The sequence below is a fragment of the Megachile rotundata genome, chromosome 2, assembly GCF_050947335.1.
Source record: "Megachile rotundata isolate GNS110a chromosome 2, iyMegRotu1, whole genome shotgun sequence".
Taxonomy (NCBI): domain Eukaryota; kingdom Metazoa; phylum Arthropoda; class Insecta; order Hymenoptera; family Megachilidae; genus Megachile; species Megachile rotundata.
In genome coordinates, this window is record NC_134984.1 from 7,815,884 (window position 1) to 7,833,624 (window position 17,741).

A 17,741-nucleotide genomic window follows, 5' to 3' on the forward strand; every position below is an offset into this window, starting at 1 on the left:
AGAACCTCCTTCGTGTTTTAAAGTAAATTTCAAATTTTTTTCTAAAGCTTCATTAACTGTTTGCCACATTATACTTTTCTTCTCCGACCCAAAAATACAATATTTACTCTCGTCGAAAAAAGAATATTCTTATTCAACACCTTACAGAAAAAAATCGAAATAAAAGGTATCTTAAAGTACCATGTAATTTAAAAATTAGTGCAAACAAAAATTCTATGCTTGAACAATTGCACCTTCCTACTCAAGGTGTCTACCATGTTATTACATATCATTTATTCCTGAGATCGCCACGGTCCAATTATCTGTTCTTATCTAAAATGTCATCATTGAATACCAATTCACCAACGAGTGTATTCAGAATGCAGTCCCATACAATTGCAGAACCTGTCCCGTGTTTTGAAGTAGGTTTTTATATTTTTTAGCTTTAAAGCTTCATTTGTTCTTTGCTACACTATACTTTTCCTATCCGAACTAAAAATACAATATTTACTCTCAGCAAATAATATCCTTCTACCAATCCTGAGACTTTTCAACAAATTTTCTTGTGAAAATAAGTCTTTATTCTAATTTACATCATAAATCTACATTTTTCTTCTTGCTATTTGATTATTAGACACCTAGTTTTTCATTATCCTACATATAGTTTCAACACTGATTTTCTTTCTACTTTTAACCTCCAAAACTAATTATACAGTACTGCGATACAGATTTTTTTAAAACTCTTGATATTACTTTTTTTCCTCTCTTTCATTCAAAATTGAAGGCTGTGTCTTTTATTTCTTATTTTAATCTGATTTTTTTTCTCATATCTTTTAACGATGTCTGCTACTATACTCTTCTTCATTACTAATAATTGTGGCATTTCTCGATAAGATTTACCTTTCTCTCTATTATAAATTACAAGTTATCTCTTATCAAAACTGATGTTCGTTCCTTTCCGTTGCATGTTAAATCTTACAATCAGTTATTAAGAAATGTAAGAGATTATTTCCAAATTTTATTTTTAAAGTTAACATATAAAAGATCTGTTCTATTGTTTAAGAAAAATAAGTAATCAGCTTTGTTTAGGGAAACATTGCTACTTGTGTTAATATTCATCCTGCTAATGATGACTCCAACAATGTATTAAATTTATATATTTCATATAATAATATATTAAATATGCAGATACGTCATGAATTTTATATTATAATACACAATAACTCCTACAATTTTACAACAAAAGTCGACAAGCGTCATTAAGTATGCGAAGTGCAATATGAATGCGAAAAAACAAGAGTGGAGACCACGCGTCATCAAAAATTTGTTGAAGACATATTAATCTAAACATGAAGTTCAACAGTTATTCTATGTTATTATGAAATTTACATAATTTTATTTTACGGGATTATTTATAGTCTACTCAAGTTGTCAAATTTTATATAAAATTATAATATACCAATTAATGAACACATAAAATTTCTTTTACATTTTAGTACATGGTTGAAGTAATTTTTCATATTAAGGTTTTTAAGATAGTTTCATTCTTTAACGTCGAGAGGATCGGTATTATTCTATTGAATTTTGAATTTTTTTACATGAAAGGTTATGGCTGAAAAAAAAAGGGTCAAATGTATCCTTGAGCCACATGAAACTTGCAATACGTCATTCAATAGCTTAGCAACAAAAAATTTCACAAGCTTCAACCTTCTATCTTAACCGGGGAGGTAGTAACAAGAAAAAAGTAAAATTCCAGTTTTTACCTTGCTTTTTCTATTTACTGACGTACAAAAATTCTGAAACATTGAAGACCTAGTAGCTCATGTTACAAAACTTTTTCAGATTTTTTTGTTGCAAACATTGGTTATAAAAAATGGAAGACAACAAAAGTATTGGAAAACGCGATGTCTTATTTGAGTTGTGGGAGCACTACTTTTACATTCTTTTGATATGCATTAACATAATTATTATTCTCACATTTTTCAGATTTTTCGGTAAGGTGTCATAGTTGATCGATTATTTTACGTGAAAGAGTAACTTCTATTTCGAATTTGCATATCGTCTTTCTATCATATATTTATCAAAGTATTCTTAAATAGATTCAAATTCATATTGACACAAATAGTACACAAGTTGAAGGATTAAAATTCATTTATTAATTAATCCTATGAGTTCGCATTCCGTCATCTTACTTTTTCATCCTGAGGATGTAGAAATTACTAATTGTCCTTTCAAACCATTTTAAGGATATTTTTACTTAATTTCTTACATAACTTTAATTGTATTGACATTTGATATATGCTTAAGTTTTTGTGCATTATTAATACCTTGATGTAGGATTTATTTATCAGATGCGCCACTCAGCACTAAATATTCACTGCTATGTTGTTAAAACAAATAAAGAAAGTTACACTATTATGTCAATTTTATAATCAATGATTCTGAGTTATACAGATAATAATTGAATCTAAACATCAAACTAAAGCCTATTAAAAATTCGAATAAGATTTATCATATTTGATCTGTGAATACGTCACGAGTCAGCCTTGTCAAAGTATGGTAAGGGACGAAATAGGAATAATAAGACAAAAACTGGAATTCTGATTTCTCCCTGACACTAACTCCCCTCAGTTCAAATAAGGGGTTGGAACTTGGTGTGAGATTTTTTTTAGATGCTGTCGAATAACGAATTGCAAATTTTATTTGGCTCAAGGGTACATTTGACCATCTTATTCGGTTATGCCCTTCATACGTACAGTACAACTCCAATTTAATAATAAAACATTTTCAAAAGTATACGAAATATGGAAAAATATTTTCTGTTTATTATTATATAGACAGAATATTAATATATTCTTATTAATATGGATATATAAAGTATTTCACTAAAATCGAACATGCCGTATACAAGTCACATAAAGTTTCCATTTGTTCCTTAACACTACAGGGTGTCCTATTTAAGTTGACACGGTAAAAAATCTCGAAGATGTATAATTTAGGAAAAACAAAAACTGTCGCGTGTCACTTAGTGTTTCAAGTGGGAAGTCAAGTGGTATTACTAATTTTTTAATGCATGGTCTTCGAGGTTATTTCAAGTACGTCTTGTCTTTTTTTATTATAAACCCATATTTTTTATTCCGGAATCACATTCTATGTGAAAGCATGATTTTTGTTTGGTGCATTTTGTTTTAAGTTCAATATTGCATCTGGTAGGCTTAAGAATTATTAATCGCACGTTAGATGGAAAAAAATATCGAGACTTCTTGAATCGCGAAATACCTGTATTACTTGAGGATCTAAGCCTAGCAGACAAGCAAAACATGCGGTTTCAACAAGACGGTTGCCCAGCTCATTATTTATAACACTTATTGCAAGGCAAATATTACATCGACATTTTACTGATTGTTGGATAGGTCGTCATAGTCCAGTTTCCTGGCCATCAAGATCACCTGATCTAACATCATCCGATTACTTTCTATGGGGTTATCTTAAGGAAAAGGTATACTCCGATCCACCTACTACGCCAGAAAACGTGAAAGAGCGAATTATAACTGCGTATCGTAGTATCTCGCGAAGAACTTTATTATCTGTTCATGAGTCTTTTATTAAACGAATTAATAAGTGTCTACAAATTGAAGGTACAAATTTCGAGCATCTATTACAATGTTCTTAAATGAAATAAAAAACCTTCCAGAAGAAAATGACTGTCATTTTAATCGAAAAAATATTGTTGACATAAACATGAAGAATCAACTAGATATTTTAAGAAATTTAAGTTCAATATTGAACTTACAACAAAACGTATCAAACAAAAATCATGTATTTTTTCATGTGGAATATGATTCTGAAATAAAAAATATGGGTTTATGATGAAATAAGATAAGTTGATCTTGAAATAGTCTTGAAGTATATATGTGCATTAAAAAATTAGTAACGTCATTTAACTCCCCACTCAAAATATAAAAGGACATGTGTCTGTTTTTTTCTCAAATCACTTCTCTTGATTTGTGATTTTTCTAAAAACCACAAGTTCTCGAGATTGTTTCCAATGTCAACTCAAATGGGACCCTGTATAATGTCCAGGAACATCAGCTCTCTAAAAGTTAATATAAACTACTCTTCATATGTTTGTAACTACAATATTGATTATAAAGATCCCTCTAAATCTCTTATAATATCAGTGTTCACCTTTTGAAAGAAGATCAAGCATGAGTCCTAAAATCGCTTTAATAAAAGAACGATGGGTTGATAGCACACGTACAAGAGTATCCATTTTATCCGAGCAAATAATAGACAAAACGTTAAAAAGCAATCAGTAAATTCTGCTATTCACAAAATTCAGCGTGCAATAATGAAAGATGTATATTTTTCTACATAAAAACACTGAAATTGACTCAGTGAAAGGACATATAGGAGAATTGTATAGCACTTAATTGTAAAACTTTTGTAAAGAAAAACTGAATAGATATTACATAGTTCCTTTCTTTTATTATATGTTTGTTAATAAAAGTAAATTATACTGCCACAAAATTGAGCGTACAGATTAGAAATTTATTGTGCTATAGTGCTTTTTAGTATCTAAATGCATCAAATACGCTTTTCTGGACAATACAGAATTGAAAGGAAAGAAATAGAGATTTAAATAGGGTAATATTAGTAAATTAGTAAATTGAATTCCAAAAACTTCCCAAGAAGTTGAAAAAATAGTGGATAGAACATATTCTGTCATTCAGAAAAGAGTAACAAAATCCTTAAATGAAAAAACGAGTAAGGAATGAAACGAATATTACTAAAACTTACATAAGATACACATAAAGAAATTTACTAAAATCTCTATAAGATATAATAAGAGAAATGTCATATTTTCCTTAAAGACATAATTGAAAGAATGTCATATTTTTGGATACAAAAAAATTAATTTATTTGATCGTGAGGGAATATAAATTATATCAGGGCAACAAAATATAGAATTAAAAATTTTTTAATTGTAAATTTATTACGTTATGGAGATGTTTAATATGGGAATACATAATTTATTCATAAAAGTATGGATAAAATGAAATATTTAAATATTCCAGAAAATAATATAAAACAATCTGCAAAAGCTGGAAATACAATCTGCACATTTTTTTAATCAGATAACTCCATCGAACGTGTATGAGTCGCATTAAAATAAAATCCATCGAATTATAATTTTGCGAACAAATATGATTTCGGGATACAATTACGAGAAGAGTGGAAATAAATTGCACCTTCTGTTACGACAAAGTTAATTGAATCCATATGCTGTAACGATTATTGGCTGCTATTGACGATCAAAGACATTCAATATAATACTAATAAATATTTGATTGTACAGATGTGTATACAATAAATATGCAATATAATTATATACTTTACTGTATACATATATTATTGTATGCTAACGCCCACAAATTGCAAATCGTTTCATACAGGCAAAATTTTTCAAACAATAGTTGCATGGTGAGACACAAACATTGTGCTGTAATTGTTTTTCTATAAAAATATGAAGATTACTTTCAATTGTTTAAATGAAATTCTTACTATTACACTTTGAATGTAAATACAGCATGAAATTTTTCAGAAAAAAGTATTAGGAAAGACAGTACCTAAAATACTTACTGAGATATTAAAATAAGTTTTAGTTCAAGTGGTGCTCGAACTGCTGCCCATTACTATTAATACACTTTCTTAATCAGATTATATGAACGATGAGCTCTGTCAAGTATCTCGTAGTTAGGGACATGCACGAATGTTCTTGCATATCTTCGAATATCGTCGGTGATTTCGAAACTTTAGTTTTTATTACTTCTTAAAGGAAATAAGGCAGTGTTAAATGTGGCGAGCGGGCTGACCAAGTAATGCTACTACCACTGACCCAGCGATTGAGAAACATTCTATTTAATACCTGTCGTGTTTGTCGAGCATTATGTGCAGGGCAGTTATCACGTTGATACCACATTCTTAAATGTATTACAGACGACACATCTTCTAATAAACCTGGCAGCAGTCCGGACAGAAAAGTGAAATATGTCTGACTCGTTCATAATACGTTAATGAAATACTGGCCAGTGATTTGCTGATTATGCTGCACTAAACATTGACATTTTACCGGTGTTTATGATCGATTTTACGAAGCCAATTTGCATTCTGCCAAGTGGAGCATATTTTTTAAATTTGCTTCTCCGCGATTTGTAAATATTGTTTCCTCAATTTATGGTTTGTATAAATGATTACTGGTTTGTATTGTATAAATTTACCATATGTTCCTGCATCTGACGCAATAATAAAATTGTACACATTTTTTATAGTCACATCTAATTTTTAACGTATTAGTAATTCTGGGAATGAAGAACACACAATCTACTGTGATTAATATCTGCACTACGTGAGACTTTCCGAGTACTAATGCGTGGATTAGGAAAACAGATCCTAAAATAAAAGAGGACTGTTCTTCGTCCTATAATTTTACAACTTTTATGTTCTTGCAGATTGGGGAAACATGTTCTTTCAAAGTTTTATTGAGTTATAGAAAAGGAGAGGCAATGGCTAATTTCAATCAAGAGTTTAGTTTTGTGTCATATTTTCGCTCTTGCGGTATTTTTATTGCACGTATCATTGTCATATGGTATTTTTATTTAAGGGGGGCAATACCTTTAGAATCTTGAAAAATTAAAAAATTTTTTTTTCTATAAAATGTTAGTGTAACATCTTAAAAATATTGTCTCAAAATTTTAAAGTGAAATACGAAGCCCTTTTGAAGTTATGGGCGATTAACGCCGCGAGTATTCACGCGTTCAGTGCGGAGGACTGAAACTTTAAACGCGTTTTTCTCAAAACTACATTTTTACAATTGGTGTGGCTGATAACTCAAAAACTAGTTTATCAAACGCGCTCAAATTTTTTGCACATATCCATAACAATAGTATCGAACATATGAACCTAAATTATGAAATAAATTGAACACTAAAGTCCTTTTTTATTGCAAAATATTGTAAAAATTTTTAGTAAAATTCAAAATTTTTCTTTAAAAGCGCGCCATTTCTTTAATTTTACACATTTTGCACATTTCTGAGGTTCATCTACTAACTGTGAATGTTAGTTTTCGAAACATTGTCTGCAAACTTGCTTCAGACCAATATATCTAAAGCTAGAACCCACACCGATTCACGAGACGCGCCCAAACACTTCCAGAAAGGATTGTTATAATTCCGCCATTTTTAAATGTATTTAAAAACAAAAAGTATTGTGTAATAGGCAATAGCTATAATAAATTATACCTGAAATTTCAAAAACGCAAAACAAAGATATCCTATACAAAAAGATTCACAAAAATCAGCTTATTTTCATCGGTCTAAAGGTATTGTCCCCCTTAACATGCTAATAAACGTAGCAAACGATGTCTCTCGATAACTTTTACAATATCTTTACTGTTAGCGAGTTTTGGGAACTGAACTGACATGGTGACTTTTATTGACAATGCCTAAACTTTGATAAAAACTAGATTTGTAAGCATAAGCTGTCATAAATAAAGCTACGTTACAGTGACATTTTACTTTCTTGTAGTCTCAAAACTGTGAAAGACTAGTGAGAGACTAATATGTCTAGGAGTTACATGTGGAATCTGTAATGTAGTGCTATCTTTTGCAAGAAGTCTCTACAGATATATGAAAAATATGTAGTTTTATGTAAATAAATGTAATTACATCGCGATACATGAAGTTTTAAAATAAACAGTTTCTGCTTGAAGTTAATCTAAATTATAGGAAATATTTTATATCAGCTTCAAGTTTTATTTTTTCTTATTAATTTACTTTATAGGCTTTTTCTCAGCTTCATCATTTTATATTCTCCTAAGAAATATTTAATATTCTTGTTTTCGTTAGCTTTGCGTTGCTCAATGTAAAAGTGTTGTACATAACTTAGAAATCATAAACGCCATCAGTAATATTTTTTCTATCATTTTCCATGGTCAAATTTAAGTTTCTAATTTCTTATATCAGACAGATGTTACATTGTCGCAAAATGTATCAACATCTTTTGTTATGTCAATTGAACCATGTCATCAGTGTTAAGTAAACAACTGCAAAATTACAAGGAAAATAGTGTTAAATAAAATATTGCTACTATAATCGTTATGATTAAAAATATACAGAGCTGTTAATGTTTTATTACAAAATTATAACAAACATACCAAAATTATGAATGACTGGGTTATTTGATTGTGCATTTTCTGTTTAATATTTTAGTGAAAAAAGTGAAAATGAAATTCAGATAGTAATAAATTCAATTTGTTAATCTTATGACTTTTTTATTCGACAATTTGAACACGAACATTATTAAACACAACTAGCTAATTATTTCAAAATTCAGTAATTTATAATTTTGGAACTCTTATTATATCTTTGTAAACATTTACGGTCCTCTATTTTCTTTTTCCTTATTTTAAATTAAATTTATTAATTGAATGAATTAATACTAAATTAAATTTGTTTTTAATATATTTTATTTATTTTCGATATTATATTTTCCTTATTTTTAGTCATAGAATATACTAATACATTTTGGCAGTATAAAAATAAAACGCTCTTACATAATTTAAAAATTTACTGCAATTTTAATAAAACATAATTTACCACCGATTGTTACTGCATATTTGATCATACTAAAATAGAAAATATATCGAGATTTTCGTTAACAACTACTCTTTGTCGCTAAGTCAAGATGTCTGCAACATGTCTGTTTATAAATATTTATAAAAAGATTTGGCATGTGTCTGTTAGTTATACCACGACCTCCGCAGGGTAAATGTAGAAATATCTCAATAACTATTAATTTTAGATCGTATCTACTAATGCTTTTTTAGAAAGATCTGCATGGTTTATGCAAATTTAAAAAATAATATTATTCTATTTAGAAAACTACCTCCGTATACAACTTTAATTTGAAAGATTCATCTCTACAGTGAATGATTTACAAGTTATTTAAAATCATCGTATCATGAAACACAATCCGAATAGTTTATGTAACTATCCGTTGAATTTTATAGTGGTATAATTTACATTTGTTTAAAAATATACTCGGTGTGACAATAACTTTGTTCACTCTAAATATCATCACTGTTTTTAGAGATACAAAAAAATTACAATTATGAAAGTTATAATACATTAAGGGGTAACGCCACTTTAGAATTTTGAAAAAGTCGAAAATTTTTTTTTGCTTAAATGATGCTTTATTATGTATAGAATATGAGAAAAAAGTTTTAGGTGAGGGGCAGGCCGGAAACGAATTTTTTTACAATTTTTGCCTACAAACCGACGCCCAATGCGTAGAGTTTTCAGAACAATCTTTGAATGAAGCTTCAAAAATGTCGAGATTGAATCTTAGATTCAATAAGAAGGCAGAGGACATGGAGGATGTTAATATAGAAGGCCAAATGTATGGTGCAGGCATCGCTGATTAAAGTTATATAACAAATTTCTTATGCTGAATGGCAATCAAACCTTTAAACGCGTTTTTCTCGAAATCACTTTATTTGAACTGGCCGGACAAATAACTCGAAAAGTTTTTAACTAATCGACTTCAAATTTCGTGGAGAGGTGTAAAATAGTATAATGCAGTGAACATCGTACGGATTTTTTGATTAATTAACTACTTAACTTTTTATTAACAATTTAATGCCTAATTTTCTGCCGTTTTTCGAAACTTTTTGTTCATATCTACACTAAATTAACAATTATTAATATTTTTTAATTTCCGTACGATGTTCCATAGATTTTGGTATATAATATGAGAAATTTTTGGATTTTTTGATTTAGGACCATGCGTTAATGAAAAAACAGTCCGGCCATAAAGCCCTTTCAAAAAATGGTGTTGTTGCTTGCCAGCACCTGCAGCCGCCATTTTTAATCCAAATTGTTTCTAAAAATTTACAAACCATCTTCAAAACATATATAATAAGGCCTTTTTTATTCTGACCTTATAACTTGTACGATTATTACTTTAAAAATTCCCGAAAATCACCTTTTTTTCTGACTTCTAGAGTGGCGTTACCCCTTAAAGTCACAATATGTCAGTCATATTTCTTCAAAAAATACAGAGGCCTCAAAAATTTTAAGTTTGTCTCTATTTTCTTAAATGGCATGCTGTATTTTTTCATCTTCAGCATAACGTAAATTAAGACTATTTTAATGCCGTATAATATAAGGTCATTAAATATAGTTTTTCTAAATAACTTAAGTTCATATTTAACGAATATTTACATTTCTTACTATGCTTACGATTAATAAAGATATTGTGTTCGAGAAAATACTAACCATGCTAGAAAATATGTAAACTCAGTGATTGCGGAATTGCTGATTTTCGCAATAATTGCGAAAATAAATTTAGAAGTACGAAGGAAAGTAAAAATTCAGATAAAAGCGTCAAAAATACCCATTTATGTATAACCTCTGGTAAACGATACTTTTATTAGAGATTATTAAAATCATTTGATAAATTATTAAAAACATCACTTTTATTATTAGTCATACAAATCATTGTTACTTTTATTATAGGTCATTCAAACCATTGTTACTTTTATTATAGGTCATTCAAACCATTGTGACTGTTATTATAGATCATTCAAATCACTGTTACTATTATTATAGTTGTTTAAATAATTATTACTGTTATTACAGTCATTTAAATCATGGTTATTTTGATTACAGGTTATTCGACATACATTATTACAGTAAAGACTAGAAAGTACAGAATAACAATTAAAACATAGAGGTAACCTTAAAGTGGAGGTTCATCGAAGGCCCTCCATTCTTTAAAGAAATATTTTAATTTCATTTCTCGTTTCATTTCTCAAAAAATAGTAAAGACGAGGTGGACAAAGTTATTATTTCACGTTTTATAATGAAGAGATAATTATTTAATATTTTTCCGTTATTCCTTATAGGATATATCCCAAAACAACTTACTACACTGCTCATTCAATTATGTTAATGTTGACGTTTGAAATCTTAAAAAGTACACATATCTTGTTACTGTACACTCAATTCCGTGAATGTACAATTTCATGTCAATAACATAACATTTTTGATTATGTCAATATTAGAGATTGTGTGTTAAAAATACACATTTCTTACTATTGTACGTCCAATATTGAGAGTATATCGTTATTATCAATGTTGGTGATCGTGTATTAAAAACATACACGTTTTTTACTACCGTGTGGACAATATTATGTCAATGACACTTCTTTCATTATGAATCTCAGTAACTGCGTTTAAAAAAAACATGCATTCCCAGCTATTATACGCTCAATTTTATGACAATGTCATTACGTCAATGACACGTTTTCTATCACAACAATTACGTAATATCTCTGTATATTAAAATATACACATTTCTGCCGTTGTATGCTCAATTTTATAAACAATGTAATTATGTTAGTGACATTACGTTTCTCATCATGTCACTGACATAATGTGTTTCATTATACTAATATTGGCGGTTGTGTGTTAAAAAATAGACATTTTTCATTATCGCACGTGAGTGGCTGTATGCGGAGCATAAAATTCTCACCTCCTGCGTTTCAACGGCCTCTTTGACGTGTTCCGCGATCTCAGCCGCCTTCAGGCCGGTTTCAATGGGCGCGACCTGCGAATGCCGTCGCACCTGGGCCTCGGTGGTGAGTTCCTGGTAGCATGATTCCCCAGAACCCCGTCTGCTGCCCGCAATGCACATGGCTCTTCGAAAGAGTCCCGCGACGACGGCGCACAAGCCGCATTGCATGCCCGTAGCGCTTCCCCGGCTCGACAAAGATCCTCCATTTGCCCGTCGACGGGTCCGAGTCCCGCGAGATCCACCGTCACGTGTTTGGGACGCCAGTTTTTTACCTCTTTTTCTACTCTCCGTTTCTCTCGTCTACTCGACAGAACCGTTCCACGTTAACGGAAGCTTCTCCCGTTTATCTTTCACCATAAGGATTCTGTTTCATCTTCCGACACCGTGTCTAGGGATCGTTGCCCGCGGCTCCTTCGATTAGCAATCTCTCGCTTACACGCTGTTTCAGGTTAGACTTCCTTCCGACGACGATCCACCGGTACCGCATATCACCTGCACCACAAAACCACGTCGGAAATAGGTCTGCAGATTTCACGAGAGGTCGAGGGAGGAGCTCCAGCTGCCCTATCTCTCGGAGAACTATCGATTGGCATGGAGTTACGTCCGATAGCGTCTAACCACACCGTGAATGGAACATCGTGTATCGGCGAACAATGGAGAGAAAGGAGATGCTCGTGATTGACGAAAGGTACGAATGATAATAGGAAATCGCTTCGATGCGTTTTATGAACCATTAAAAATTAAATACTTTTCAAACTTTCGAACCATTTTTTGTTGACAATTTTTATTGCGTTGATGCTTCAATAAACAAGGAACAATTCACTGACAATGTTAATCTATTATTGCTATAGTGTTAAAGATTTATTATTGCTCTAATGATGAAGATTTATTATTGCTCCAACGCTAAAAATCACTGACATTAGCGCTCTATTTTAACAGCGATTCGAATAGCGAGTTTACAGCGAGTTTTATTATTTACTGAAAGTATGTATACAATTACAACGAGAACTAGAGAATAAGATTATTGTACTCATTTTTCCCTTTCAATGACTGTTTCTTTCAAAGGTTAAAAGGTAAATTTCTGTGTGTTATTCGGTCGGGTCTTAAAGATTCAGAACAGAGCACCTCAAGCAACATTTTATTAATACATACGTAACAAGGATACACTACTTTCTATAAAAAATAATTTAATGCAATGACTAGACAGTTTCCTTACTTTTTTATTCCAAAACTCTCACTTTTTCAAATATTCGAATACAGTTCAAACATTCTCCAAGACTTCTAAAACTAAAAAATCATACATATATTCCTTATGCTTATGTTAACGTTGACTGACCAAGTGAGGTATAAATCAGCTGACCACGTGAGATATTTATGTGCTAAAATTGATGAAAGTATTACTTCATTTTGTAGATGAAATACTTCCTATTACGAGTTAAATGTTAATAGTATTCGGATTCCTTCTCGTGATTTTTAATTATTTGATTAGTCATCGTGACCATCAAGGCAATATATTGAATTTCTCAAGAATTATTGATTTTAAACAACCATCGAAGCAACTTCAAATTGTACGACATTGAATCGTGCGAAAATTGAAGAAACAATATCGAATGTCCATCACTAAGCACAAACATACGTGAATACACACGATTCGACCTTTCAAACGATACGACGTCCCATAACGCGTAAGCTCGGTTTTACTCTTACAAACTTTGCGAAAATGTGAGGGGTGAAATCTTAGCAGAATAAATGCAAAGAAAACGCGGTAGAAAATTGTGACGAGCGAATCTTGAGAAAAGTCGACTGGGAACGTGATGAACACATCGTGAGTCTGTAGAAATAAACGGAGAATGAAAAGATACGTTCGCGTTTCGAAAGGGAACCGTTGATTTAGACATCGACGAGAATTCCGTGAAGATGTACTGCACGTGCTTAGCGCGGCAACGAAAGAAATCTCGATCACGACTGTCTGCAGCTAGGCACAGTGTCAATCTTCGTTTGCATCGTCGCTAATGGCACGGGGCATCTGATACGTCAGGTAAACAAGGAAAGCCTTCACCTACCCCTTTCTCTCGATAGGACAACAGAGAGCATGGAATCAAGAATCTCTCGGTCTGGGAAAAGAAATAAAAATGGGCAAGAACAAAGGCCGGTTTCTTTGTTCCCTTTGACCTCGATTTTTAAGCGAGACTTTTCCAGCTTACGGAGCTGCAATTATAACCGTGTGACGAAAGTGTGCTCTCAAAGAACGTACGCGAGGCGAAAAGGAGAAGAGAAAGAAGATAGAACAGGGGGAACGACGTTTGTGTGCCATCTGTACGCTCCCTATCGTTCGTGCCGTCTTGTCAGTCAACGTACAATTAAATCCCGGGCGAATCGCGACCAATGCTGTTTTTGACGTTTCGAACACCACCATTCTTCATGTTCTCGATCAGCGGCGCACAATGTGCTTAATCGCGTCCGCAGTTATCGATACGTATTCGATACGAGCACAATTATATTCGTCTCCGTTAAAACGCACCGGGGATAACGTATCTTCTATTGCTTTAACCTGTCCCCTCGAAGCCGAAGGAGAACAAGCGACGTCAGAGATGCTCCTTTTCCAACGGTTACAACCCGACTTCCATCCACGGTAGATCCATCCCAGTCGACGCGAGATTCCATCGACGATGAAAAATGTCACGGGAAAAAACGGATCTGAATGCGATACCTTCGACGAAGCTCGAATTCAGAGGTTGGCTGCCGTTGCAGCGGAGTTCCTGACTAGTACGCGAGAAGAAAACCGACGGGGTAACGCCCGCGCACAGATATTGTAGCTGGTTCCGCACCGGGACGAGCCTAGGAACTCCATAACCGCGTGTTACGGGATGGCCCCCGGGCCCCGAGGCCCGGTGCCGACGAGAGCGCGAGCACGAGGGCGCCTTTGTCAATGGCCCCTACGTCGTACACGTTTCCATACGAGACAAGCGTAGCAATAAAAAAAATAATCCCCCCAAAACGAAGATTTATGGCCGAAACCAACTGCCGTTATCACCGACTATGCACGCCGGCCGGCCGCTATGCATGCACTGAAGCACTAGATCTGAACGACAAGACGGCCGATGTCGAGTTCGGCTATGTTCGACCTTCTTCGCCGCTCCTCGGTCCTGTTCGGCTCCTAGCCACGCTTCCCGGACAGGCTACCCGCTTACTCGGGACAACCAACGGAGACCAGCTCTCACTTCGCGTCGGGCTCTCGTCGCGAGCGGTCGATGTGCTCGTTCACGACACTATTCCGATACGTTTTCTCTCCGGGAGAGAGGGAACCCGTTCCGTACGCGACGAGAGAAGATCAATAACGGATCCCTCCCTCTCTCCCGCGTTTCGACGCGCGTACACGGCCACGACATAGCCGCACGTATTTACACACGCACGTCATACGAGTCTTACTACCCTCGCTCGCGAAGGCTGAGGGCAGCAAGGATTTCGCGGTCATAAGACGCGTGCAAAAGATGGCCCTTCGTTTTATCGATCCTTCACGGATTTCACAGCAGAGACGCTCGCACGGGCATCGAGGCATTTTGATGGCGCGATTACGTTGCTAGTTAAGTGCGGAGGGTAGCTTTTCGGATATGTAGATTTATGCTCTGAGCTCTGATTCAGGGATTCTACGAACGAATTGGGTATTTAGAAATGAATGATTGCAACTTAGGTTCAACGATGTACGGATATTTGATCACCGCTTGGGATCGTGTATGGCAATATATCTGGCAATATATCTACCGAAAATTGACGAATGTTATCTGCCTCCAATTACTTTTGTATCTATTATTGTTTAGTTTATGGATATTCGTGACCGCCATAGCGTATTTCTCGATTTTTCGTTCATAAAGAATCAAATATTCAGATTTGAGAAATTGAAGATTTAAAAATTTGAGAATTCGAGAATTCGGGAATGAAGAATTTGAGAATTTAAAAATTAGAAAATTTTTAAACTTGAGAATTTAAAAATTAAAAAATTTAAAAGTTTAAGAATTTTAAAATTTGAAATGTGCTGGACTTAAGAATTTGGATACTTAAGGATGAGTGCATCAGGAGATATAGATATATAGAAAGTTTAAATAAGTAAGAATGTGAAAATTTGATAATTCAGGGATTTAAGAGATTGTGAATTTGCAAATTTGAGAACATATGAATTAAAAAATTTAAAAATTTGAAAAATGACGTTCTAAGTGACATTAAAAATTCATTCTGCGTTTAAAAATTTTGGAAAAATTCACAAACGCGTACGCCATAAAGCAGAGTATCATTGCCCAACAAAAATTATAAAGTTTAAACTATAAATTGCCTTTCGCCCTGTAACTACCCTTCAAGTAGAGATAGTGGCTTGATACTTCGCAAAAATGATTTTCTTTGAATAGTCTATTAGTTGATATGTTCATTAATTAATTTGGTCTAAAGGCACTTTTAACCCCCTTATTCGACTTTGGTACGTTGAGAACTTGAAGGTTTGTAAATTTATTATCATATTAATCATCTCTGTCTGTTATTGATATTTGTCGTTAATGAATATCATTGGTTATACCTCTAATCTATACATTGCCAAAGTTAATCCAGTGACCTATGAAATAATTATGCTCTGCTTAACAATATATGTTGCAAATTTATGATTATGCAAAGTAGCAATATGAATTTTCATTAAGCAAGGTATGAATTAGAAGTGTATTTGTTATTACTCAATAAAAATATAACTCGAAATTGAATTACATAGTTTATATTTTGCCATTGCTTTATCATAAAACAAAACTGGTTTTCGTGAGTTGTACTGCTTCCAAATGAAATACTCTTATTATAGGAGCTGTAACAAATTGATTCTGATGTAATAACTGAATAAAAGTTAACCATTGCTATCTTTTATAAAAATATCCGCAGTGTGTATTACATATAATACAAAAATTTCAATCATTATAATTTAGACAACATTTTAACCTTTTTTGTTGTTACTGTTTAATGTTACTCTTAGAAATTCATGAAATTCTATTCTACCCTAATATACTTTTATACAATGTATATTTAATATAATCTGTAAATATTCTAAATAAAAAATAGAAAACCCAATTACCATGAAGATCGAATTTTTTTAGAATGAAATGATCCATGAAAGGCAAAGAGTTAATTCATTCTGGGCTGGTTGAAAGCAAAATAGTAATAGATTTGGTTAATCATATTTAAGCAATATTACATTAATATTTGCCTAAAGCGCTTCAAGTAATTTATACATTTCCTAAATAATGTATTATCTAGGGAGAGTATTATATAATAGTTATTGTTATAATGTACACCTACATTGCTTTCGCTATACACTTTGTAACATGTGTATGTACTTTAAAGGTTCTGACGAAAATAAATGTTCTATGTTGAGTTTCTAACCCTTAACTCTTTAATGATCGGTGTTTCTTGACGTTCCTACAGTGTTTTACCTCATCATCCTTTAGCTCATTTCCACGTAATATAGAAGTTATTAATCACTAACCTGAAAATTAGTAATTTCCCGACGTACATTAATAGAACTACTAAAATGCAATTTTATTAGTACCTCATTTATGTAGACCTCACTATGTTCATTTACATCAAATTTCAAAGATTGCAAATTCTGTAAAGCTCGCCGCCTTTATTATTCATTATTACTCAAAGTATTATTTTTTATTTTATAGTATTCATAACAATGTTGAAATTAGCTTAAAATAAATTGGATTCATTGTGAGTTTAATAAAAAATATAGAAATCTTAAATAAAAAAGATTAATAATTGTATTTTGACAAATCTGTAAGTAAAATTTAATTTTTTATGTATACCTAAAACATATTTCTTTATTTTTGAAGAAATTTCAAGAACACACTTTACGTTTTCATAATGTCAATTATATTATATGAATGGATAAACTCTGACGAGAAAACTACCCTAAGTGACCTCAAATTTTAATGAGCTCTTGCAGGTTGATAAATCATGTTGTCATGAATCTCTATGTACATTGCTTAATCAATTCATAAGACTTGTAATAAGGTGAAGTGGGGTAAGTGCAGACTGGTTTTTGTAAAGTTGGTATTTAAACGTAAGTATTTTCAGTCTGCTATGTAAATATTTAA

At 32.5% G+C, this 17,741-nt stretch overlaps 1 protein-coding gene across 10 annotated transcripts in view; it reads right to left on the bottom strand.

Annotated features, from left to right (window-relative positions):
- LOC100877791 (uncharacterized) overlaps positions 1-17,741 on the bottom strand; it is a 412,529-nt gene that overhangs the window by 287,219 nt on the left and 107,569 nt on the right. For 8 of the 10 annotated variants that reach the window (XR_013041016.1, XR_013041015.1, XM_076541307.1 and 5 more), the window contains exon 1: positions 11,575-11,784. The exons of the other annotated variants lie outside the window; for them this stretch is intronic. Coding sequence is in view for 6 of the 8 variants with exons in the window: in XM_076541307.1 (XP_076397422.1) it covers positions 11,575-11,784 (210 nt within the window). In the remaining 2 variants the exon portion in view is untranslated. Of the gene's footprint in view, positions 1-11,574; positions 11,785-17,741 lie in introns of those variants that run through there. 10 annotated transcript variants of the gene reach the window in all.